The sequence below is a fragment of the Numida meleagris genome, chromosome 4 (assembly GCF_002078875.1).
Source record: "Numida meleagris isolate 19003 breed g44 Domestic line chromosome 4, NumMel1.0, whole genome shotgun sequence".
Taxonomy (NCBI): domain Eukaryota; kingdom Metazoa; phylum Chordata; class Aves; order Galliformes; family Numididae; genus Numida; species Numida meleagris.
The window spans coordinates 95,390,250-95,415,812 of NC_034412.1; the positions used below are offsets into that span (position 1 = coordinate 95,390,250).

Consider the following 25,563-nt stretch of genomic DNA (forward strand, 5'->3'; position numbering starts at 1 on the left):
ATGGGAGCCCAGCTGCAGCTATTCCTCTTAGCGTAGTCCTTTCCTGATGTAATGCATATACACATCTTGAGAACACACTGGCTTCAACACAGCCTAACGTAAGAGCGGGATCTGGATTCCAGTAGCCCTGGAGAGGATGACAAAACTCCCTGCGTAAGTCAATGTCTACTGCCTTGGTCACAAACTTCTGCTGTGTCCAGGGTCGGTGCTGGGTCTACACTGGGCCCGAAAGAAGGTTGGAGGAGCACAGGTTGGTGGCAAAGCCCTGTTTTCCTGTGGTCTACAAGGGATAGAGTGGTGCAGTGCCTGGGGTTCAGGGACAGCATCGTGTTCTTGGAAGTGCTGGGCTGACCTGAGGTTGTTCACGCAGCTCGGCATAGTTCAGATGCTCAGGACTACCACTTCTGCTCACCTCTTCTCCCATGTAACAGTGATAGGATGAGAGGTAACAGCCTTAAGTTGAGCCAGAGGAGGTTCGGGTTGGATATTAGGAAACATTTCTTCCCCAGAAGAGCTGTCAGGCACTGGCACAGGCTGCCCAGGGAGTGCTGGGGTCACTGTCCCTGGCAGTGGTCAAGGACCATGGAGATGTGGCACTGGGGGACGTGGTCAGTGGGCATGGTGGGGGTTGGACTTGCAGATCTCAGAGGCCCTTTCCAACCTTAATGTTCTATAATGACGTCACCGTGTTCTGCAAATATTGCTTTCTGCTGCCTGCATAAGCAGTTTACTTTTTATTCTAGCTTTCTATTTATCCAAAATGCCTTGGTATGCTGGAGAGAGACAGATCTCTGGGATGACTGCACAAACTCAGCATGAGTCCTTTCTGCCAGTCAGGCAAATAATAACAGCAGGGAGAATAAGGAAGGGAAAAAAACACAAAGCCATGCAGCATCTCTCAGGAATGGGCCCGGAGGTCTGGGGGAGGCCATTTGCCCACCATGTTGTGAGGTCTCTGAGATGAGAGCTGTGAGCATGAAAAGCTGGCTCCAGCTCCCACGGAATCATTAAGGTTGGAAAAGAGCACTAAGATCATCGAGTCCAACCCTCAACCCATCAGCACCATCTCCCCATTCCCAGGGCAGAGGTTGGCACAGTTTTGCATCGGGTCCCACGGGGTGGGGGGGGGGATGGGGAGGAGCAGCTTCCCCCAGGGCTGAGTTTGACAGGCACCCTCACCGTCCCTTAGGGATAGCACAAATCACAGCTGACAGAACCTTTTGTGATTCTAAAAGGAAATAAGGTGAGACCTGCCCAATGCTTGAGCTGAAGGCTTCCAAGGAATAAATGGGTGTGATGCTTACACTGAAGAAACTCAAACCTATAAAGAGTCGGAGCCACCTGACATATCTATAGATCCCCATAGCCCATGGTGTGCTGTTTTTTCCCTGCAGAGCTGTATCTGCTGTGCTAGGTCATAGCTGGGACATGAAACCACAGCAATTCAGCAGCCAGAGCAGCTCAACAGAAGGGAAACATAGGGTTGTGCTGCATCAGGTCCTGGGGTATCACAGCACCGTCAGCACCTCTTGCTGGAGCTGCATTCCCAAAGGGAACGATCTAGAGAGAAGAGCTGGGGCGGGACCGGTGTCACCCACTGGCTCCATGCTTAGAGCTGGCAACCAGCTCAGAGAGCAATGTGCCGACTAACATTGGAAAAGGGCTTTTGAGAGCATCAGGTTGAGTGGCTAAATGTAAAGCATTAAGACTGCAACCAACCTTAAGACCGTTCTACAAACCTCTCTCCAATGCTCCTTGGCCTTCCTGGGGGAACTCTTTGGGCCATGCCCATGACGACTTGGTTACACCCAAGACAATTTCACTGCAGCCTCTTGGAGCAGGTTGAGGTCCCAGAGCTTTACCCCGATGCGCGTGCCCCCAGCCACTGGAGGCCAGGTCCCCGGCGGCAGCCGACATTTCACGGTGCTAATTGCCAAAAATTCAGCGTGCAAATCTCCGGCAACGGCCACGATGCTGTAGCATCTAGATGTTGTTAGCATGCATATTAGCGCACGCTAATTAGCTCCCACCGCTGCTCCTGCCACAAGCTGGAGGATGGATTACGCCATATGCGCTAAGCAGCTTAGTTTGGGTGGCAGCTCTCGGGGAAGCAGGGAGCAGAGGGAGCGGCCAGCTTACCCAGCACTGCACATCAGCTGCCTGTGAGCAGCACGACGGGATCCAAGCTACGGCTTGCAAGTTTTGCAGCAGCTTTTCCCTCCAGCAAAAAAATAAAAAAATAAAAAAAAAAATGAGAAGAGACTGATTCAGCGGAAACACCCTGCTTGTCACCTCCATCACGTCACCGCGCTGCCAGGCGAGGAGCAGAGCAAAGAGAAGCAAGGAGAAGGGCTATTTGCTGGGAGGCAATGCCTTTCCCAGCCCTTACGGTCCCCCTCCCCAGCCCGGGGATGCACCGCTCCCGTTGCCATAGGAATGAGCAAGGGATGCTGCTGCCATCTCCTGGATGGAACCCATAAGCATAGCCCCCACTCATCCTTTACCCCTTATAAAGTGACAGAAACTCGCAGAGAGAGGCCTTGGGGACCTCCAAAAGCCATCTGGACGTTGGCACCCTGCTCTGAGTGTGTCTGCCTCCAGCCCCGACTATGTGAAACTGAAGGCTGGAGTCCTGTGGCCAAGCTTACAGGCTCACGGGGCACTGCTCATGGCAGTAGCCAAAGTCATGGTGGCAATGTTAAATGCCTGAATGGGGGAACACAGTGTACTGACTGCACCAGGTCACTGGACACTGGAAGGAAATGAGAAACGCTTCCACAGTGGTTGCCTTGCTGCAGGCTCTCCATGCTCACAGCCTTCCCTCTATCCCTACCAGTGCCTTGCTCTCACTGTACCAACTGAACCTGCCTTCCTCCAAGAGTGGATGCAAAGTGGGATCATAGAATGCCTCTGGTTGGCAGGGACCTTAAAGCCCATCTGGTCCCAACCCCCTGCTGGGGGCTGGTTGCCCCCCAGTCAGATCAGCCTGCCCACATCCCAGCCAGCGTGGCCTTGAGGGCCTCCAGGGATGGAGCATGAGATCTCAAGTTGCCCAGAGGAATATCTTGTTAGCAGAAAGAGGGAGAGAGAAAAGGAGCGATGCAAACCGTTCCCTAAGCATATCTGGTGCAAGAGATAGTCCAAAGCTACCAACAGAAACAGGGCATCCGTATCCTGCACCATGCACCCATGTTCCTGGCTGTAGATTCCCTTGCCAGGCTGAAATGAAGCCATCTCTATGCTCCATCCACTGACCTTTGTTTGATGCTGGCAGAAACTTTCCTGGGGGACAAAGCAGAAATCTGTCATCTGCGTTGATCCAGGTGACTGGGAGTAGATGCCAGTACCTCCTGCAGCTCTGGCCCGATTCATTGCTGAGCAGGCAGTGCCAGGCCACTGACATGGGTGACCAAGGGGAATTGCGAATCCCACATTGCAAAACTGCAGGCAAATGGGGATTTTAGAGAAAAACAAGTCAACGAGGTAAATAAATTTGTTGAAGATGCCCAAGAGACGGGTTTGGATTCCACCCTCTGTGCGCTTAAACTGTCTGTCTCCATGGACTGTGCAAGGATACCATGGGTACAGACGGGTCCAACCTTTGGAAGGTTGGGAGCACAAGGAGCCATGCAGCAAAAACAGGCTCTGAGCCCTGAATCTCCATCAGATTCTCCATCAGCTGCCAAGCTTTAAGGTCATCAAACCCAACCATCAACCTGACCTGCTGAGTCCCACCACTAAACCACGTCCCTTGTCGCCATGTCCACACATCAGTTAGATACCTCCAAGGATGGGGATGGTGATTCCACCATTGCTCTGGGCAGCACGTTCCAATGCTTGCCCACCCCCCTCCCCAAAGATGTTCTTCTGACATCTAATCTAAACCTCTCGGGTGTAACTTGAGGCTGTTGATCTGCTCGAGTTGCTGGGCCAGATCCGTAAGTGCAGTCCTGAGCGCTAACCGTGGGTCTGTACTTGTTCCTCTGTCTCACCACCAAACCAGCCTGCTTTGTAGTGAGAAGTCTTTTGAAGGCATATCTGTGATAACACACATAAATCTGGACTGGGAGGGCTGAGAAGCGTTGGGGCACAGGCTCCTCTATACAGATGCATCCATAGGGATTGTAAAGCGTTCATCTTTGGGGCAGGAAGGTGAGTTTTTCCCCCTTCTTTTAAGAGAATTCAGAGAAAAGAATTGAGTTCCCATCTCTCCAGTGCCTCAAGCACAAAGCTTCCCTGGATAGCAGCTCTTTTGGTCTGCTGGTGAGAATCCCCCCGTTCAAACCCGAGATTCGCGCTGATGCTCAGTAGTTTGCTTCTGGGGTTAAAAGAAATAATAGATCTGAGAGCCCAGAACATGGCTGCTTCTGTGCAGAGGGGAATACGGCAGCATTGTGACTCACTACCATCTTGTGATAGTTAGCATTTTCCTAAAAGGATCAACACAAAATATCAATTAAAAAAAGATCAGCCAAAACACCCCAGATTCTCCCCGGTATCCATAGTTACGGAGAACAGCTGGAAGCCATGAGGCTGATGGGCTCTAGAACTCACATCACGAACAAACGACATGGAAAGTTGGGACATTTGTTGCTTTTACATTTTCATGATGCTTCACACAACCTATTTCGTGGGCAGCTGCTCTGCTCCGACATTGAGATGCGTGGAAAAAGAAGCTGGAGTTTTCCTTGATTAGATCTCGCATAACGTGAAATGAAGACAAGGTTTTGAATTTAATTTTTTTTTTTTTTGGCCTTTGCCTTCGGGTGGAATGGCAAAATTAGGACAAGCTCAAATGAGCTCGTAATTATTATTATTCCTTCCATGTACAACCAGAATACCTTGGAGCTCTTGTACTAATTCAGAGAGGAAAAGCGCGGTGATAAATGCTGCATAATGCATGGGCAAAGTTTAACAGAAAAGAGGAATATTTTGTGCAGAAGGAAAAACAGGGGAATGTTCCAACTTCAGGAAATTGGAGAATGAATGATTTGAATATCTGAATTTCCCTGTTAATGGTATTTTACTGCTTACTGTGCCAGACACGACAGGGAGGACCGGGTTGACACAGATGAGCATGGTGGCTGGGTTCTGTGCTTGACCCCATAAAATTTTCGGTAACTACGTGGATAGGATTCAGGACCAGTGCTCTGGGTGAGTCAGAAATGGTCTGGATGAGTCAGCCTTAGGTTCTCCTGCAGGACAACAGAGGTCAGGGCTTGCTCTGAATGCCAAGGAAGGAGAGGAAAGCACAGAGGGTGCCTTGCTGCCAGCACAGCACAGACATGCTGACATCAACCGGATTTCTTTGCCCTGGCTCACACAAGCAGTTGGCCTCTCAACCCACAAGCAGTCAAGATCAAATTGCATAAAAAAACAAAACACAATGAGAATGAGACTAGTTTTCCTGAATGCTGATATGATGCACTTAGGTCCAAAAAACACAAAATGGAAACAGTGGAAAAGGATTATAAAGACAGACTGGCTGCTGGCACGCAGTGACATCTTACCCTGATGATTCGCCTGAGATAACACGGTCAAGTTAGGTGGCGTCAGCTCTTCCACAGACCATCACAAGACCTGTGCTCCAATTTCTGTACAGTAACTCCACAACCTTAGAAACAACATGGAAAGGGTTAGGGTCCAGCATGCAGGTGCAGCGATGGAAGAGAAGTCACTAGTGGGGAATCACAGCTACGCTCAAGTGCAGACTCTCAACAGGCGAAAGAAAAGTACTTGAAGAGACACAGAAGTCAAATATCCCACAGTGACAGACAACGCATGAGACTTAGTGCAGAAAAATACACAAAATTTGTCCGGTTACACTCAGAAAAACTGAGTGCACTTTGGAGAGATTGCACAGGATTTAATGGAATACCTCTAGCCCTCCACCAGCACACTGAAGTCTATGGTGGCTGGCTCCTTTAACATACACACACACACACAAAAACCCACTAAAAGAAATGCACATTTCTCCAATTGTTTCAACAGCATTTATTTTACTGCAAAAATAGTTTAGGACAGAAGAAAAAACATCATAGCAAAACCAAATTTCGTGTAATAAAGGGACTTCACAAGCCTCCAACCAAGGAACCTCTTTGAGCTAACTGGTGCAACCCAGTGATGACTTGCTGATCTTTCATATCAATGTGTGGTGCTGTGCTGTAACCCAGCACTCTTGCAGAGTATCACACTGAGCAGCAGTGCAGAGATTAGACAGGAAATAGGCTTCCTCCCATTGTCTTATTGCTATCTCATCTCACTGATAACACGGCTTTTAGCCTACTCCATTTACCTTTAACTTTAGCACAGACAACACCAGCTCCCTTGTCCTGTCCTCCCCAATTACTGCACACCCACATAGATTCTGTTGAATCCAGAACAGAGAATTAACAAAGCATCCGTTAGCTTATTAAAAACAAATATACTTATGCAGGAAACACACTGACTCCTAGAATTAAGATATTAGTAATCATTTACTTGCAACTTTAATCGCATGATTCATGCTGCCTTTTTTAATACAGCAAAAAAAACCAAAGGCCATGAAGTGGGGGGGGGTGTCTGGGGTCCTCAGACACACTGAGCTGGCTCTAAATTCACAGGATGAATCATCAGAGCCTGGTTGATACCAGGTAGAATTGTCCTGCACAATACATGAAGCAAGCCAGCCTTTCCCTGGAGGTGTTTGTGTCTCTTGGCAGAGGACAAAATGCAACAGCCTCATTCCCAAAGACCTACAGTTCCAGGCTGTATTTGTCACTGCCACAGTGAGACAGTTCTGTAAGTGCAGAGCAAGCCTGGCGAATTCAGAATGGAGTCTGAACCAAATGCATTTGATACAGATTAGAATTTGGAAACAAGAAGTATGGGCACAGTCATGTGAGACCGCCTAGATAAAGTAACCAGGTGCCAATTACAGATACCCCTGGGGTACACGTGCACCAGAGTGCTTTAGCCCCACGTTCTTGACTAGCTTATCTCATACAAATTTTACATCAGCCCTAAAAGGACCAAAAGCAAAACTTCTCATCAATTCTTGCAGTTAATGCTTAAACAAAGCTTCCTATCTCCAAACACTGCACAGAGACCGGAGAGGTTCTTGTTTGCTTTTCGTTATGTGGTTTATTCATTAAAAAGCTCAACTCCTGCTGCATTTTCTCACGTCACAGTTTCATGCCACAGTTGGAGCAACAGCTTGGCTGTCAGGCTGGAGGTTGATCAGGGAATTGCTTGCTTGGACCAGCTCTGCGATGGAGACTCGTCCTCTCCGTTTGATAAACTGAGCCACGGCAGCCATCTCCTCCGGTGTGATGTAGATGAACTTCCCCCTGTCATCAATTACACCTACAGGGGAAAAAGAAAGGACCTTGAAGTCAGCACTTTGGCTCTTCTCACTTCCCAACAGACATTAGTTACTTCTTTCTGGAAGGGACGTTTGAACTGCTGAGGCTGCATTTCATATCTAGGGCAGGCAGAACAACGTGCTAGTAGTCAGGCTTTTATTTCCATCTCTACTGGTGAGTTTTTGAATAGGGTTTAGACAATACCTGAGTGCCTGGGTAAGACTAATTTTGTTCAGCAAGTAATGCATTTTTTTGTTCCCCACTGTGCGTAGCTAGCTGGGAGTATCACAGCAGTGCATTCAGGTACATTGCATTAGTGTTGATATGCCAGGGCCAGGCAGCCAACTGAGAAAGGAAGAGCAGGAGGACCCAGGAGGTGAGATCTGGAGCTCCTCTGGGAGGTAATGAAGCTCAGCTTCCACATTTTGGTAGCTCCATCAAGAATGGGAATTGACCTCTTTGTTCTCAGTGTCTTACAGGATCAAACGTAAGGCAGGTAGCCTTACTAGCATGTCTTTTAGCCAGGACAGTACACACTTTTCTGTTTCAATTCAGATCACTTTTAGGTCATTCAAGTGGGTATCCACAGGTGCCCATTAGATACAGCTGTCACACGTGGCAAACAACTCTCAGGTCAGAGAATGTTTGCATTGGCACCTTCCCCTACTTCACCCTCGGAAAGAAAAAGACTGACCAGCAACAAAGCAGCCTTGTTCAGACAGAGAGCTACCCACGTGCTCAGTCTCTGCTGACATTCCAACCTTGAGTGCACAGGTACACAGCTATAAACAAGCACTTCACTTCCTGCAGCTCCTAGTTTTGGAGTGCTCTGGGGTGTTTGCTTCTCCCAGAGCGCGCCATACCTCGATCTTGGTGGATCAACTCAGGATATTCTAGGATTCTATGACACCCCAGTATTAGCTTTAGCCACCGCAATTTTAAAACAGGTGTGCAAACTACCCCCCAGAATATCCAAACAGTTCCTTCAAATTCAGATTTCAGGGGATGTAACTTGCTAGCAACCCCCAAAGGCATTCAGCAGGGTTAACAACACACTGAAGCCTCGTGCTGGCCCCTGAGCCATTGGGAGCATTTAACCCCCCAACCTCTCTAAAACTGAAGCAATTATCTCCCATACTGCTTTCAACAGCAGTTTCACATCTGCCAGAAGAGAAATAATAAATACAGCTTCTGATCGAGTCCTACAAGGCTTCTCTACAGTTTAAAATGGAAATTATACTGGGTGTCTCTCTACCACCGAGAAGACATTTTCTGCACCATCCCTTCACCAGCTGAAGAATAGGTGTTGTGGCTGTCACCTGTGAGAGTGCCATCTGCCATCAGGTCCTGGATTCTGTTAATTGCATCCTGTTCAGAAGGGGAAAAAAAGGAATAACAAGCCGATCAAGAGGAAGGTAGAAAACATTCTGCACGCTCAGACAAACTAGAGGAGGATGCTTACATTTAATTCCTCAGTGTTAAACGCTTCAGTGAAGGATATGCACCATCCATCCACAGATGGATGTAGTAAGCCCTTTGTAGAAATGGTTTGGTCTTAGAGAGTCAAAGTGAGCTTCTGCAGCTTGGGGTATTCAAGTAACTTCTTTGACAGCAAGGAGCTTTTAGTATTAAGTTACCTGTGTACTGAAAGGGCAGCTAAACACATTTTCCTAGGGAAAGGCTGTACTGTGCCAACGCAACACCCCAGTTCCATGAAACACTGTGATGCACTTCTCCAAGAACCTGGCTTCACTCAATACATCGCAGAGCTTTTCAGCTTTTCCGGCTCCATTTCAGAGGAAACTGCTTCTCACCAAGCCAAAGAGCAGCTGGTTACTCCAAGCACGCTATTCTGCCGCACCTAGAACTGCCACCTGAGTGTCAGTGACTCTGGTTTCTGCAGTCCTGCCTCTCTTTCCCATTAGCATTTACAGGACTGCAGGAGCAAGCTATGGTTTGGATTTCAACCTTCATTTGCATGCAGTGAGCCAGTTAAGCTCTAGCAAAGCAGGGAGGCAGGGGGCAGTGCAGGCTGGACACAGAGCAGTGGAAGCTGCTGTGAAGGTGCACCTTAAGATCAGTAACAAAAAAAAAACCCAATCAGGAGTCACTTAGAAATATGTTAAACGTGCTCAGATTAAAGCAAGCCACGACTATTCTTCAGACTCAAATACAAAGTGGAGAAAGCTGACTGGGACCAGAGAGAAAATTAAAAATGAAAACAAAAATAACACAGATCTCACGTCATGAGCTCACTTTGTCAGGCTCTATATGGTGTTAAGAGGGTCAATAATCTCAAGTAAAGCCCCAGAAGTTACAAATCCCTAAGTGCTGCAAGAATACACAAGCAAGGGGAGCAAAACAGTTCATACCTCCTGGTTGCCTACAAACATAACCACTTTGTCCAGTTATACAGGCAGAACCTCAGCTTGCTTCTAGCTCTGCTCTTGATTCCCAGTTATCACGAATTGCTCTATTAACAGCTTTGCAAAAATCTGTAAGATCCATTAGCCAACAAGCTGCCATTCAAGAGGCAGACCGTGTCCTTTTCACTAACATCCCTGCGAGCCAGCAATCTTCTTCTGGTTTGATGGCTCTCTGATGAATGCCTGCTTTTTAGGGCTGAATCTACTGAACTCCGCCAAAGTAATGCCGGAACAGTAACACAAACAGCACCCTTAATTAAGCACTTTCTCCCTTATCCCTTCTAAGTCACTGTTTGTACTTGCACCCCAAGAGGTAGCACTTACCTGAGTTCTTAAGCCCATATGTGAAGCTAAGTCCTCCAGCTGAATTACCTTTGTTTTCTATGGAAACAAACAACAGTTACATGCAGCTGATGAATGAGAGGGTTAGCAAAACATACAGAAGAGAACCTGCCCTTCCAACTTATCCTAGCAGGCCCTTTTCTGTGTTAAAAAAAACCCTTTAACTTACATTACTTAAACCAATCTGCTCAGTGGAAAGACCGGATGCTCTGACCCACTTAAGCTCAAATACATTTGCCAGTGGTCATCCCAAACCTTTTCTTCCATTAAGGGACAGGGCCAGCACAGGCATATTAAGCAGCCACAGCTCTCTCCTCCCTGCCCCCCCAGTTTCTCAGCTGCTGCCTCTAATTTCCAGCATGCTTTAGCGAGACCCCCTTTTGCTTGAGAGATGCTTCAAAATACCTTTAAAAACCGATCGCTGATCTGCATCAGAGCATACCTAAAACTTCAGAGAAGACTGGCAGTGTTAAGTGCTTTAGTCTGTTTTACTACTGCCTTGTGGATTAATGCCACAGTAATCTTCCCAAGCATGTGAACACGTTACTAAAGAAGTCTGTGCTGGAGGTCTGTGCTAGCACACTGCTGCATCAGCAGGGTGACAGTGGCCGGGAACGAAGGCAAAAGCAGGAACTGCAAGTTTCCCTTTTGCTTTTGAAAGATTCTTCCTGCAGCCCCTCTCGGCCAGGACCCAGTCCTCACTGCTCACATCTGGTTTTGTGCTTCTCTGGAGCGCCAAGAATTGCAGAGAAAACACCTGGTGTGCTCCCAGCTGGAGCTACTCGGTTCCTGTCCTCTTGTCTGCACAAGTGTTAGAAGCTCATCTGTTCAGATGCAGCAAAAGGAGACACTGTTTGTAAGCAATTTGGAACACACACCACTTCTGAAAGCAGCTAACATCCTTGAGTACATCCCTGGGAGCCTTATATGTATAGCCACATTTACATTATTGCATGTCATACTACTAATGATAAACCCATTTGTTTCTGATCTTGAGAGCACACCGAAGAATTAAATAGAGGCTGCAACAGAAGAATCTTTTTCATTAACAAAACCAAACCAAAGCAAAGCCACACACACACACACACGCTTAGCAGTTGTGAAGTTTGATGCAGCCAAGCTAGAGAACTGAACACCATGGACTGAACGCATGGAATTGAAACCAGTCCATGGAATTCAGTTCTCAGAGCTGGGAACTGCCAAGATTCGTCACATCTTCTTTTTTTTTTTTTTTAAAAAAGGAGAGGGGATGCAAAGTCATTACATGAGAAAACCAGGCTTTAAACCTTCGCTTCGGGACGTTTGCCCTTAGTGACCGAGCTCACTGGAAGCTTTCCAAACCAGCTCCTGCTGTGGATAGCAGACCAGAGGATGGGATGGAATGGGGAGCCAGTCCCCACCCACTCGGAAATATAATGACATTGCGAGGTCCCAGCTCAGCAAAACACTTCACCACAGATTTCATCTTTTCAAGACAGGCTTAACTCTCACGGAGCAATATGCACACATCCATGCTTTACCGAATTCATCTCACTTTAGGTATTTTTTTTTTTTGCAGCTGTCTCCAACAATGCATGAAACAGAGCGAGAGCTCCCAGAATTCAGGCAAACAGAACTTTTTCCTCTTATTTCTACATAGGAAGCCAGGTGTCAAAGCGCTTCTGAACTTGGTTCTTCAGCCCCTGCTTAATTTCTCTCACGTCAAGTAGAAGTGATTAATATAAGCTATATATGTGCTTAAACACTGAACTGAGATTGTGTGACTAATCTGTTCCGTCCATCACAACCACCAGGGCAACGTGCAGAATCAGAGCCTATTGTGTCAGCCCTTGGAAACCCTTCCAATTTCAGTGGAAGATCTCAAGGGACACTGACATAAAGTTATCCCAGGGCAGCTTGTTTATTAATAAAGAGCACATTTTCCTGAATCCAGAGTTTAGCAGTGTCTTGAAAGCCATAGATGGGAATGTGCAGTTAGCAATTGAAACAGGGGATGGTCTTAAGAGACGTGGCCACAGTAAAGTTCTGCCCTCTTCCAAGAAAGCTTTTCTGGCTCCTGTAGAAAGTAGAATATTGTAATCTCTGCACAACTCCAAAATAAGATGGGCCCTCTGATGGTTTGTCTTCACCCTACGGCTTTTCTTAAGCTCTTTAAACATGTTACCTATTGCTTTTCCAATCTAGCCTCAGCTGTCTCATCTGCCTTCGGTGGCGTTTCTGATCCCAGTTGACTGCCTTACGCTGGGGAGTCAGTGATCAAGAAACACTTTGGCTTGGGCTGCAACAAAGAATATGCAGCCTACTGCCAGCTCACACGTTTCCACATTACCTCCAGAGATTCCATGCGATCTGAAAGCATTTAACAGAAGTGAATGTAGCCTCCCACTGCAGCCCAATGGCAACTGGATGCACCGCCAGAAGTCTCAGTGGCACGCAAGGTAGAGAAGAGCGTGGCAAAAGATGCTTGCGGTGCAGCTTTGCAGTAACTCTGGAATGATGTTCCTGTTTTCCAGAACTGGACAGCAATTAGCAAATTGATGCCTTACGGAAAGCTACCAAAGAGCCAGAAGCGTGTGTATATCTCTAAGTTCTTGGTGGGGTAGTGGAGATGCAAAAATAGCCCAGAATTTGACATTCTCAATTAACAAAATGATGAGAAGGTCACTAAGAATGTGGGAGGTACGTGCTTACTACTGAAGCCTCTCGCACACATACAATATGCTCACAGAGTCCAGTTCCCCCACAAAGGCCAAAAGGGATTAATTAGGACGACAAAAATTACATAACTTTATGTTCTAGGCTAAGAGTGAGAAATCACGTTTTAACTTTGATATAAAAACAGCGGTTAAAGAAGCATTTGCCGTCACAGATCACAAGTGGAAATCCTCATGAACACACCACAGGATTTAGCTAACCAAGCATATAGCATCACGAGAAGCAGACTAAAACACCCCCCCGGTTTAAAAACAGTGATTTTTTTTTTTTTCTTTAAATATCCCTATAAAAACATCAGTGCTGTACATTGCACAAGTGAAAGGAATCACGCAAAGCCTGCCTGAGCTTTACAGCGCCCGTGTTTCCAACACACACATCCTGCATGGCAGGCCACATGCTGGTACAGCAGCTCTCATTCATGCTGAGCTGAGATGCGGAGGCTGCGAACATCAGCTCCCCGTTTAGGAAACAATCAAAAAGCTCAAATGTCCCAAGTCCCACGCTGCAGCCAACATTTCTGATCACAAACCCCGATGGTGAGTTTATACACGTCTATCCTTATGAATGAGGCTACATTTTCACAAGACAAAGCTGTAACTACAAATAATTTTGGCAATGATGAACATATTCATGCACAAGCAAGTCAATAATGCAGACTTCATCTAAGGTATTCCTTTTTTTTGCTCGCTAAATATTCAAGTAAATCAAGGTAGTAAAGATTTCCCTTCTTTTTACCACTCGAAGTTATTTCACTTACTCTACCAATACGGAAAGAGGAGGAAAAAAAAAATGATAACTTACCTGAATGTATTCGATAAATTCCTTCAGAAAGCTGCGAGACTGGATACAGCAAGGAAAACAGTTGTTATTTTAAATTTATAAATACTAAATGCTCCCCAAACTCGCCTAGTGTAAGTGTTTAGCCTGTTCACCACTGAAATGTTACATGCATAGAGCAGATTTTGAAGTGGGGAAAAAAAAAATAATCTAGATTTAATCTTAACTAGGAATTTCTGGGGGGTAATTTCTAAGGCAGAACATGGCTCAAGCACTTCTTGTTCTCTGAAAGGAGATTCTTGAATCTTTTCTTCTTCACATCATACGTACCCTGAAACAATCACATCTGGGCGAGTCTGTGTATCAAGGACGTTCACTGAGGACATTTTGTATGGAGGGAAAGTACAGAGTGATTCAGGAGGCAAGCTCATGCAGATGGTGAAGTGCAGCCCACAGCTGCACAGCACATGTGGAAGGCTCAAGCCCTTCTCAAAGCTATGCACCTGAAATCCGGCGTTGTAATGCAAGCAGCTCAGTTTTCAAAGGGCATGCAAAAAAACATGCCTTTAAGTGAACAGGAGATCGAGTTACTCTGCAACCCTGAAAATCAATCAGCCTTAATTAACTGCTTAACTCCGGCCCCTTAACGTCAAGCTGGAGTTTCAGCACGCTGCCCTCAACAGCACAGGGCAGAGTCAGCTTGCAGCAGGATACCAAAATGCTTCAAGTGCATCACCCACCCCGAGACAGAAGGATGGCTTGGCATTTTTGCAAGCCTGATGCCTCCAAACAACCGTGCCCCTGTGATCATTTCTGAACACGACTTCCAAATTGCCTGCTATTGAAGTTCCACCTCCCCACCCCCTACCAAAGACATCTGTGCTGAGATCCGTGCACCATCTATTGCCTCCCAGGCTCTTTTTGAGTGAGGAACACCCTTCCCTGTTCCCACACACAGAAATATTAATCTCTCCTCATCTGTGTTCCCACAGTTGCCTGTCAATGAATACTCTCTACCCTTCAGGAGAGTCTGAAGGGGAAGATTTAATGTTTTAGCTACGTGACCTTCTAACAGAATAGACACAATATAGAAGGGGTTTTCATAAGCAAGCACTTGTTTAAATTTTCTCTGCATCTTAGGAAATTTCCCATCATCTGATATAACTTCTCTTGGTGTTAGCCTTGGCACAACAGAGGAATTTCTGCTAAAGGGAAGGGTTCCATGGTGAAATCTGTACCTAAGGTCTTACTGACTAATTGCAAGCCCCTCAGCCCACGCTCAGTCATGCTGAACGCAAATTTGTTTAATTCAAGAGGGTCACTTAAGCAGAAGAAGGGGAACAAATCTACATGTCCATGAAAAAAGAAAATACCTACCATGTAATCCACTGGACAGCTCAAATTTGGCAGCTGAAACTCCAGAGCCATTTCAGCAGTTGACAGCAATTAAAATTAGCCCAACGTGTTTTCTCCCCAGCAAATTAAGAGCGCTACCTCCCACAACAGAACCTTTTCAAGCTTGCTGTGCTATTATGTCAGTATCACATTTCAACCACCATCCCCAGCAGCTCGCCTGAAGGCAGCCACAGGAGGAGCACGCTAGAATATTATGCAGTTTGAATCCCTATCACTGACTTGCAGTCTTTTGCAACACTGTTTTTCAGTGGAAAGCCCACAAGCACCCACAAGCACCGTGTCCTGTGATTTCTCAAGCTTTCTTTCAGCTTGGTTTTGCATTTGATTTCACAGTGGCCCTGCTCCTCTAGAAAATAAAACTAAGGCACAACATTTCACTGAAGTTACGTGGACACCACCTAACTCCAAATCCAGACCTGCTTTCATCTGTCCCACAAACACATGGTACGTGGGTAGGCAGAGCCGAGGACAGCATAAGAGTATCTGCCTCCTCAAATTAGTTTTATTTCAGTCCTTACAATAAGGGAGGATGGAACTCATTCTCAGTGATGTGCACTTGCCTTAGCACTCTGAACTAACTGATGGGAGTCTGGAATGAATGATTGTAGCATTCCCCAGGAAATTGCTCCAGGTTAATAGGTGCTACATACACAACTTTTTAAAGCAAAACCACTTGGCTGGATCCTATTTTGAAGTCCATTTTACAAGAGACAGAACGCAGTAAGGACAATCTGAATCTAACAGTGATCAAGGCAACTACAATAACAGACTAATGTACATACCTCCTCCTCTGTCATTGATTCTTCAACCCCTTCCTCTTCAACTACAAAACTCTCCTTCAGCTTCAGGTACTCTTCATACTCTCTCTTCTCCTCTTCTTCCTTTGCTTTCCTTTTCTCCTCTTCCTAGAGAGAAAAGATGACATATGGTCAGCGTGCTCCTCCCCAAAGTGGGGTTTAGTTCTAAGTACAGTTGCATTTCCTTTATCTGCAGTCTGGTCCTACTATGACAGACTGCAGAGAAAAAGCTTCTAAAACGTGTCTGAGTTCTCCCTTGATGGTATCATTCATTTCAAAAGCTGCTCTGACACTCTTAAGAGAACAGTCATCCTAGCATGGTGCCGCTGTAAGCCTGCACGAGCCACCTAGGCTGGTTCTTAACAGGTCTGACACAGGGGAGAAAACCACTCTTATATAGCAAACTGCTTTTGTAATTTGCATGAACGTGTTTCTTCTGAAGATCGAGCGACAGGAAGTTCCTGCCCCTAACTGTACATTGATGCAACACCCACATTTCAGTATCCAGCCCCAATTCTGCTCTGACATGCACCAGTGGCCAATGGGAATGAACACAAAGAGAAGTGGAATTGCACTGGCTTCCATCTGTGTACTTGAAGAAGCTGGCCTGCAAGAGCTTCAAGTAAATCTCCAATGACATACAGCAAAATGCGTCTACACTGAATGTAAAGACCTGTGTGAACTGCTTTATGCCTGGAGAAAAATGTATAACTACACAAAAAAGAGGTTATTTTGTAGGCTTTGACGAACGGTCAAACATAAAGTTCCACTTTTAGTTATGCACAAGAGGAATAGTTTCAGTTACCTACGCTGAAAGAAAGGGTTTTCAAAACCATGTGCTAGAAAGTGATAACAAATTGCTGACCCACAAAACTCTAAGCCCAGCATCAGTGGGCAGAGAAACCGATGCCTGTACAGCACCTGGTACAATGAGATTCCAGCTTCACCAACCTGTGCTTGCTATTGCATCACGAAGGATTGATTAGCACTTAGAAACATGAGTTGTTCAGATTTTAGTGTCAGCCTCTGTGCTTTTCCTTTACTATTAGCACAGGAATTGATCTCCTAAAGAACAGCTGTACTGATTCCTACACGCTTGCATGCTACATCTTCAGCACTAATATGGTAATTGCTTCCTTAAATGGCTCGAAAGCAAACACTCGTTCTATTAAAACATGGAGAGGCAGGAACAGGTCATCAAGTGTCCTGAAAACCACCCATATCAAAGACATCGTGTAAGCCCAAAATCAGCACGGTGCCAGAAATGGGTGCAGCACTGCTGCTCTTCAATTAAAAAAAAATCACACAAAGTGTATTCAGCCCTGATTGCATTTAGCCAAGCTCCGAGCAAGAAAATGCTGGTGACATTCAAGGATGAGAAGAACACGACCGAAAGGATCTTACTGCATGTGAAAAGTCAAAGCCATTTTTAACCATTATCTCACGAAAAAATCCTGCACATCCGGGGAAGCACTTGAGACAAAATGAGACCATTTTCTAGGTCATTCATCACCATAACGATTATTAATAGAAGCTCAGCAGTAATTTCTTTCCTTGCGTTACAGGTGTCAGGAACAACACCACCATGCATCATTCAGAAGTGTTCAATTGGTCTTTGCTTGAGAGTACATCAAATTTAATCTCGATCCTGGAAATACAAGAGCATGGCACTTAGCTAAGCATTTCCAGAAGCTTTTTTCCATCAACCACCCAACGAAAAAAAACGCAGCCACTCCTTGCACAAGCTTCACCCACCTAAATTCAACCACGATTCAAGCTACAGAAAAAGAAGTAATCAGGGAAGCTGCAAACTGATTGAGAGTAAAAGGAGGTGACTTTAGAGAAGCAACCAGCAACAGCAGTAGAAGCTGGGTGGAGGGGGGGGGGGGAGCCCTGCTGAAGTCATGTTGTTTGTTAACACTCATTTTCAGCTGGTGTTTCACCACCACACCAGCACTCTTTCACATGCCCATGTCATGCAGCAGCTGCATGGAAGGTGCAGAGTCAGACGTAGCCAGGTTCCCATGAAAAACAGCCTGTGGGTTATGCATAACCCACACATGGAAACACTCTCAGCACCCCAGGGTCTGCTAATTAAACAGAGCCCAATGCTCGCTGCCTGCAAGTCACACAGAGAGCACTTAGCTCAAACATGAATTTTATAAACCCCGTATTTTTTTTTATTTTATTTTTTTTAAGTCAGGCAGCTTTATTTTGCCCTTCCCCATTCTAATTTCATATTAACCACCGTGGAGTGAAGTGGTAATGCACGTCTGCTTAGAGGAGAGAGAATAGCTGGGCCACCTCCCTTCAGCGATGGGTGTGGTGGTGGGGAAATCCCAGCTCTATGGAAATTTGGTAACTGCTGATGCTCACCCTTAGCTGCCTTTTTTTTTTTTTTTTTTCTGTTCCTAAACTCTGTAATGGGTCCACTGCTCTCCTCACCCACTTAAATGTTACCAAACCTGGGGGCTTGTTACAGTGCAGAATTGTTTTCTAACAGTTTTGAGGAACTTACCTTCCCACTGCTCGTCTCTTAACCTCGAGTGCACTGATTATTTCCACGCCATCAGAAACATTAATTGCCTTAACGGCACAGAATCCCAATCTTCCATCAGCTCAAACCCAGAGGGACCTGAAAACCTTCTCATATTTATAGCTGGAAGCAGACCCTGACTCTTGGGACCACAAAGCCTTCTGGAGTCAGGAGATGCTGCTGAATAACTACAGCAGCCTTTGAAGGTTTATCATGCATCACTATTTTTAACAAAGGGTGAGGAGCCTTACAGCACCGTTCGGCCAGAAGATAGCTTTCCATGCATTAACCCATTTAAGGTGACACTGACACTAAGTGGTATTGGCCTATACACTAAGTAGCTTTTCTGAGAGCTTTGCCTAAGCAGCTTTCCCAGAGAGCAAAGTGCTCGCTGCGCGCTCTGCCATCTCTCCTCCAAATCAGATAAAGGACCCGACTTGCTGACAAACAAATCATTTATAGGCAGCTTATTGCACTGTGCAGTGGAAGAGATCTCACTGCAAGAGGAAGGGAGAGCAAAGACCGGGCTCTCTACAACCACCACCTGCTCGCAGTCATTCCTTGGTCACAGCTTGTAGGAAAAATACGGTAGTTCCTATGCCAGATGCTTTGAGGTTTGTGGACCAAAGAAATCCTCCTCATAACCATCCTATGATTTTGTAACATCCAGCCTTTGTGCAATTAGCACAGCTTCTGTGGGGACCAAAGAGGGACTTCACATATAACTAACGTGACACAAAGCAGATTGAATTCTAACATTCCTTCCCCATCACTGTTCGGATAGAAGTAAAACCTTTAGGGAGACAGAGTGTTTCCTACCAGTTCTCATCTCACCAAAATCTGAGTCGGATGAGCCTTCTGCAAGCTTTTCCACTTCTACTTCCTTAGAAGTTCACTTTTGGGAAAGCATGCATTCCACAATTAAATACCAAATAACCAAAACTTCAGGGTCTCGGTTTTCGAGAACTTCAGCAGCACCTTGGGGACCACAAGCCACTCCTCCATTCCCAAAGTTCTGAAGATCCAGACCATTTTTACTCAGGTACTGAAATGCAGAACCGAAAGCCTGAATGACATTTCCTCACTTTGGAAACTTTGGGCACAGCTGTGCTTGAACAATACAAATCTTGTTTTCAATCGAGCAGTCAACAAATGCCAGCCCCAACTCCCACTGTGGCCTTCTATTTCACAACCACTGAAAGCTTGCTCACTTGAAGATTGGTAGTTTCTCTGCTACACCACGCTATGTTTCAAGAGCAGTTCACACTGCAATGGATTTGCAGGCAACACACCCTGTTCAATGCTGCACTTTAGCACAGAAAGATAGAATCACTGCGAGCCCTGCATCTGCATAAACCATACGCTCGGTTTCCTTAGCACTGCAGAGGTAGGCTAAGGAACTAAGATCTACAAAAATCCCTGTGCAGGGTGAAAAAATAAAAATAAAAGGCTTTCTGGCTAGCAACCTGCAAGGCTTTTTGATGAAGACACTGTTTTGCAACATCAGAGGAAGTTCGCTCTCATTGATAAGGTGTCGGTTGGTAAACCATCTCACCACTAAAAAACTCCAAGAGTGAAAGGGAAATCCCCAGGGTAAAGCAGAGCCCAAGCAAATGCCAATTATAAAGGAGCTTCCTCACATGCATAGCCAATCAGGTCATCCGAACACTGGAAAGGAAACTTGAATTTAAAAATATATATTATTTGGTTCGCAACGCCGGAGCCAAGGGGCAACCACGTTTTATTTATACATGCATACAAATATGCTTAGATAGAACCAGGGGGGGTGTTTTTCTCAAGAATACACAAGACCTTGGCCTCTCCAATCCCTTTGGAAGGGGAGAGTCCCCACCTGTGCTGCATCAGAGTACAGAGCTGCCCAAAAATAACTGGAGAGAACCCTCTTTATTCTATGGTCAAAGATAGCTTTCTTGTGACTTCAGAATTCATCGTTTCCACTGGACGCCCTGTCTGAAACTTCTTGCAGGGGACGTGTGTGGAAGGGTTAGCAGTCCCAGTGACTTTTATCAAAGATCAGCACTGGGGGGGATTTCTACAGGATCCACAACACGATTTTGTATCCTCCTCTGTTTGGCTTCCCCCATGATTTGAGGGGCTTTCAGACAGCACTGAACAGAGCAGGAATCACCCAGAGCTGTTGAATAGGACTCAGCTGTTGAAAGGCTGCAAAGCAGCTCTCCTCACACAAAGCCAGTCTCAGCTTTCATGGAGGTCAGCGCAATTCTGGGAGCTCTTCTTGGGAGAGAGAGAGCAGGAAAAGAAAGGATGCAACTGAAATTCAGCTAACAAAGCTGGCTGCATTGCTAACTTGCTTGCCCATCGCTTAAGTTCTCTTGTATACACACTAATCACATTTACTTTCAACAAGTTCAATAAAGCCTAGCCAGCAAATTTATCTCAAAGCCCGAGTTCAGATCTTCGGATTTGCAGCAAAAGAAGCACGAGCAATTAATGCAGCTAAAACACACTTTTCCTGGAGGTTACCCTATGTACTGCAACAAACAAACAAAAAAAACCCAGAAATCTCTTATCTAGGTCTGGAACAGAGATGTAACATCAGTTTGTAACAAGATTTTAAGTATAACAGGTTATGATCACAGGACATATTGTGCTTACACATACAGAAATCAAGTCTCGATACATCCCGTTCATTTCCCCTACTACTGCTCAGTCAAGACTAAAGCACTGAAGGTCTTGTTATTATCATGCTCTCTGTAATTCTGCTTTCTGGGTTGACTGAAGCAGGAACTCAAGCAACACAGCCTACACATGCCCATGTCTTGAGTTCTCTTGCTTCCCACTAAAGACTCAGATGAAGACAGTGACTTAACATTAGTAGAGATTTAGTAGGGAGACGTAGGTTAGATATTAGGAGGAAGTTTTTCACTCAGAGGGTGGTGAGGCACTGGAACAGGTTGCCCAAGGAGGTTGTGGATGCCCCGTCCCTGGAGGCATTCAAGGCCAGGCTGGACGTGGCTCTGGGCAGCCTGGTCTAGTGGCTGGCAACCCTGCACTCAGTAGGGGGGTTGAAACTCGATCACCTTTGAGGTCCTTTTCAACCCGGGCCATTCTATGATTCTATGATACTAGAGAACAGCTGATGATGAACATCAAGGGAAGTTAGTGTCTAAAGTGAATAGCAAGATAGAGTTATGCACCTGAGCAATGTTTGAGTTTCTAGCTGTCCCTTGGACTGTCAGGCACAAAATTTAGGTAAATCAAGGCCTTAGTTCACATTCCTCATTTTCACTTAGCCTTGCAAAAGGGAGGTGAAAGCGTTGTAGTACGGTCTTCAGTAGGTATACTGAAGATCAAAATAAAACCAAATGAGATTTCCCTCATTCAACCAAAATAAATTATTCAGCTCTAAATTGAAAAGAAGGTGGTGATTAAAAAAAAAAAGTTAAATATGTTAATAAGCACTCTCTTCGTGAAGAGATCTGTCTGGGTGGAATTACACCCTTATTTGCTACTCAGCTCTTCCACTGTGCCCGAGTGATCCTGATCAGCCAGCTGCACTGCTAAGCCCCAGGACAAACTTGGTTGGTAACCAATAGGACAACTTCTTTGGCCTGGGTTACAGCTCACTTTGAGCAAGTTGGTCCAGCTCAACTGCTATGTGATTAGCAATGCACCTGCCTCGTGGGCTACCACTCCCAAACTGAACTGTTCTTAGCCTTGTCTAAAGGAGCTGACACCAAAGCAACGCTAGCATCCAGCCAGGGTGCCCTCCTAAACCCCCTTAGAATATTGGACTGTTCTAGTTCATTTCAACCAACTCCTCAGGGTTTCAAGGATATTAAATTCCTAAAATCTTTAGAAAGAGTTATGTGAAAAGTCAGGGAGCTGGGTGGAGACAACACATGTAAAGGAATACACCGCTAGAAGAAAACCTGCCATCTGTGTTCTCCCTTCTGCTTTGACCTGTAGGGTGGACAAGCCCCATAAGTAAGCAGGGTAGACAACAGATGGGTGCTTTAAGGGCAGCCACAGTTCATCTGGCCTCCTGAGCTGGAAGTACAAGGAGAGAAATGGGAAACATTAAGAATTTCTTCTAATTCTAATAAAGGAGAGCAAACTGCAAGGCAGAAGCTGGTGCTATTGAAGTGCATGGGCAGGGGGAAAGCATTAGACAGAGATCCATAGGAAGCCAGGTCTGATAGTTTTGCTGTTGTGAAACAGCTCTGACTAGCCAAAATTAGCCTTCACACCCTCAACAGAAGAAGGGAAAAATGTCTTTTTTCTTCTTTTAAAACGTTTTCAGCAAAACACCCCACTTGCACAATCTGTGCTTATAACGAATTAAAATAAATCTGCTCACCACAAAGCACAGACATGCACGTTTAAGCATCATGGAAACTTCACGCTGAAAGCTGGGGGCTATGCTCCCCTGGGACAGCAATTATTCAGCACAGGATTGCACACAGCACCTTGCTCCCTGCCTCCTGAAGCATACTGCAAAGCTACCACACCACTGACTCCAGCACCAAAGAGCACAAAGCTCTAGTTCTTAGCCAGTAGCACTGATGCCTGGAACACACAAAGCAGCTTTGAAATCAGTTTGCCACCCCCCACTGATGAAAGGTTTTAACAAAGACACTTCAGTCGCACAGGATCTGTTTTTTTCTGGGTCACTCCTAACGTGCACCTTCACATACATAGTTTAGAGATCTTTAATTACAAAGCACATGCAAATTCGCGTAATTAGAACGAAATAGTATAATTTTACATGACAGTTGCAAAAGTGGTCGATAAAGTCTTTCGCTTTCTGCCCTGCTGGTTACAGCTGTCAGGCAGGCAGACCTAACGAGCATCAGCAAAGGGCACAAGTTGCAACGTGAAAAACTTTATCATGCGTGTGATCAACTATTGGAACTGGGGCTCAGCAACATTGAGGCATTCTCCATCCCTGGAGATATTGAAGGCTTATCTGGACAAGGTTCTGAGCAACCTGCAGAGATCCCTTCCAAACTATGCCATTCTGTGGTTTTGATAACTAAACTTCTATCAGCCACCAAGCCAACTTCTCCTGCAGTCGAGTACAACTCCTTCATAAACTGAAAGAGACCTCATCAGAATAAGGGCCAATTTTAAAAGCTGTGTTTGTCAACATAACAAACTGACCCAACAATCTGTCACTATGGAATAGCAGGCTAACAGACAGGCTACTGGATCCACTGCAGGAGAGGTTTTGTGTAGCCCTGGCCTCATCTGTGGGTTGGTCCTTGCTGCTGTGATGTGCGTGCTGATGTTTGGAGCAAGAGCTTTCACTTCTGCCAAGCACCTGGGGAAACAAAACTGGGCCCTGCAGTTGAAATCACTGAGTATCACTGTAATTCATATTCAAACAAACAAACAAAGGATGTATGCAACAGCATCAAATACCAAAGGGAGTTCTGCTACCACAGGGCTTACAGAGCAGCAATCTCCAAGACAAGCTTGGTTCAAGGTTTCCAGCTATGAAGACAACCCATCCTACCTGTCGCTCTTCCTCAAGACGGATTCTCTCCTCTTCTTTCCGCCTTTCCTCCTCTCTTTTTGACTCAAGCTTTTTCCGTTCTTCTCGCTCTGCTTCCTCAGCCTTAAACACAAACAACAAAGAAACCCTCAACAACCAACCAATAAAAAAAAAAAATGCAAGACAGGCTTTAATCTTCCTGAATATACATCTTTTACCTTTGCACGAGGGATGTTCCTTACTATCTTCTTGTATACATGTTCAGAAAAAATAACCCAATACAACACGTCATTATGAGTCAACATTTTCCCCCTTAGACCTTCAGAACACTTAACATTGTGGTAAGGTTAAAAATTACCCTTCTGACTTGAAAATGCTCATTGAGAAGCAGACAGGGCAAGCTTCATGTGCACAGAGCTTATAATTAGAGTGATATTATGGAAGATCATAACATTACTCCTCTCTTAATATTTAGTTTGAATGGGCTCCAAGGTAAAGGGAGAAAAGAAAAAAAAAGGAGAAATATAAAATCTTTAAAAGCAAATAAATGCAAATTTTAACATAGGAAGAATCTCTTAAAGAGAATGTTGCACTCGTCTCTCCAAATCTACAAGTTTAACTATTATTTCTAAGAAACCCAGCAAAGGGAGACTGTTCCAAAATAGTAAAAATGAGGATGTTTTATCTACTGTTTAGAAATTGTGTTTCTTAAGTTGTGCTTTAGTCTATTCAGTATACTTAAATCTGCATCTATGTTAGAAGGACAAGCAGAAGACACTGAAATGGATTTGTGGTTTTGAATGTTGCAGCAAAGACGACTTAACCGAGGAATTTCTCAGTCTGCATGGGGAAAATAAAAATCAGCATGTTTTACAATGAAACAAAAAGATTCCTCCCTCTACCAAGCGATGCTTATCATTCAACTTCGCTCACATTTTCCACAAAAAAAAAAAAAAGCTAATTAAGTAGAATGAATATGGAAAGCAAAGATAAAACGCTTAAAAGGGAACGAGTGGGAAAAGGGTGCTAAGTTTAAGCAATGCTAATCAGGTTTGTTGCTAACCAGTTGTCCTTTCTATAGAACAAACCACCATGGTGTAAAGCAGGATCTCCATGCACACCTCAGATACCCAGGAGAATTTTGAGGTGTCTGTTACCATCAGTTTTTGCTGAGTGTCAGTGTTCAGGTTTTGCTCTGAGCTTTGTATGTGGCAGGAGTGCTTACCTCTCTCTGAGCTTTTCTGGCTTGTTTCTCTTCTAATTTCCTCTGCTTTTTTGCTCCAATTTTCCCCGTCACCTGAAGTTCTGGCACCTCCTCAGCATCATCCTCCTCTGCAAGATTGCATTAAAGGGCAAATGGCAAATTTTAAATAGTCTGTGAAAAGTCCATTCAAGAAGCTTGACTGCTTCCTAGGAAAGCAGCAGCAGGACACACACATGTATTTCAGACAAGATCAAAAAAAAGGAAAAAGGAAAAAAAAAAACACACACACACACACAAAGCCACAAAGTAGGAGTAACGAGGCAACACAAACTCAAGCCAGAGGTAAAAATGTAGCTGATATTTAAATCCTGGGCTTAATTGCAACAAAACCATACGTACGTAGTTCACTGCTGTGTGACAAATGGCTGCTTAGAAAGATGATTTCTGCAGCTGTGGGATACGAAAGCATCACGCTCACGTGGTGCGTCAATGCATTACATTTCTGCTCGCCCAGGGGCTAGCAAAGAC

The 25,563-nt window shown here is 45.3% G+C and overlaps 1 protein-coding gene across 1 annotated transcript in view; it reads right to left on the bottom strand.

Annotated features, from left to right (window-relative positions):
* DDRGK1 (DDRGK domain containing 1) overlaps nucleotides 5,980-25,563 on the bottom strand; it is a 31,845-nt gene continuing 12,261 nt past the window's right edge. Inside the window, exons 3-9 of the mRNA XM_021395303.1 lie at nucleotides 25,057-25,163; nucleotides 23,853-23,954; nucleotides 15,802-15,924; nucleotides 13,628-13,666; nucleotides 10,094-10,150; nucleotides 8,663-8,711; nucleotides 5,980-7,344 (exon numbers count right to left, since the gene is read on the bottom strand). Coding sequence (XP_021250978.1) covers nucleotides 7,172-7,344; nucleotides 8,663-8,711; nucleotides 10,094-10,150; nucleotides 13,628-13,666; nucleotides 15,802-15,924; nucleotides 23,853-23,954; nucleotides 25,057-25,163 — 650 coding nt within the window. The 3' untranslated portion in view covers nucleotides 5,980-7,171. The remainder of the gene's footprint in view (nucleotides 7,345-8,662; nucleotides 8,712-10,093; nucleotides 10,151-13,627; nucleotides 13,667-15,801; nucleotides 15,925-23,852; nucleotides 23,955-25,056; nucleotides 25,164-25,563) is intronic.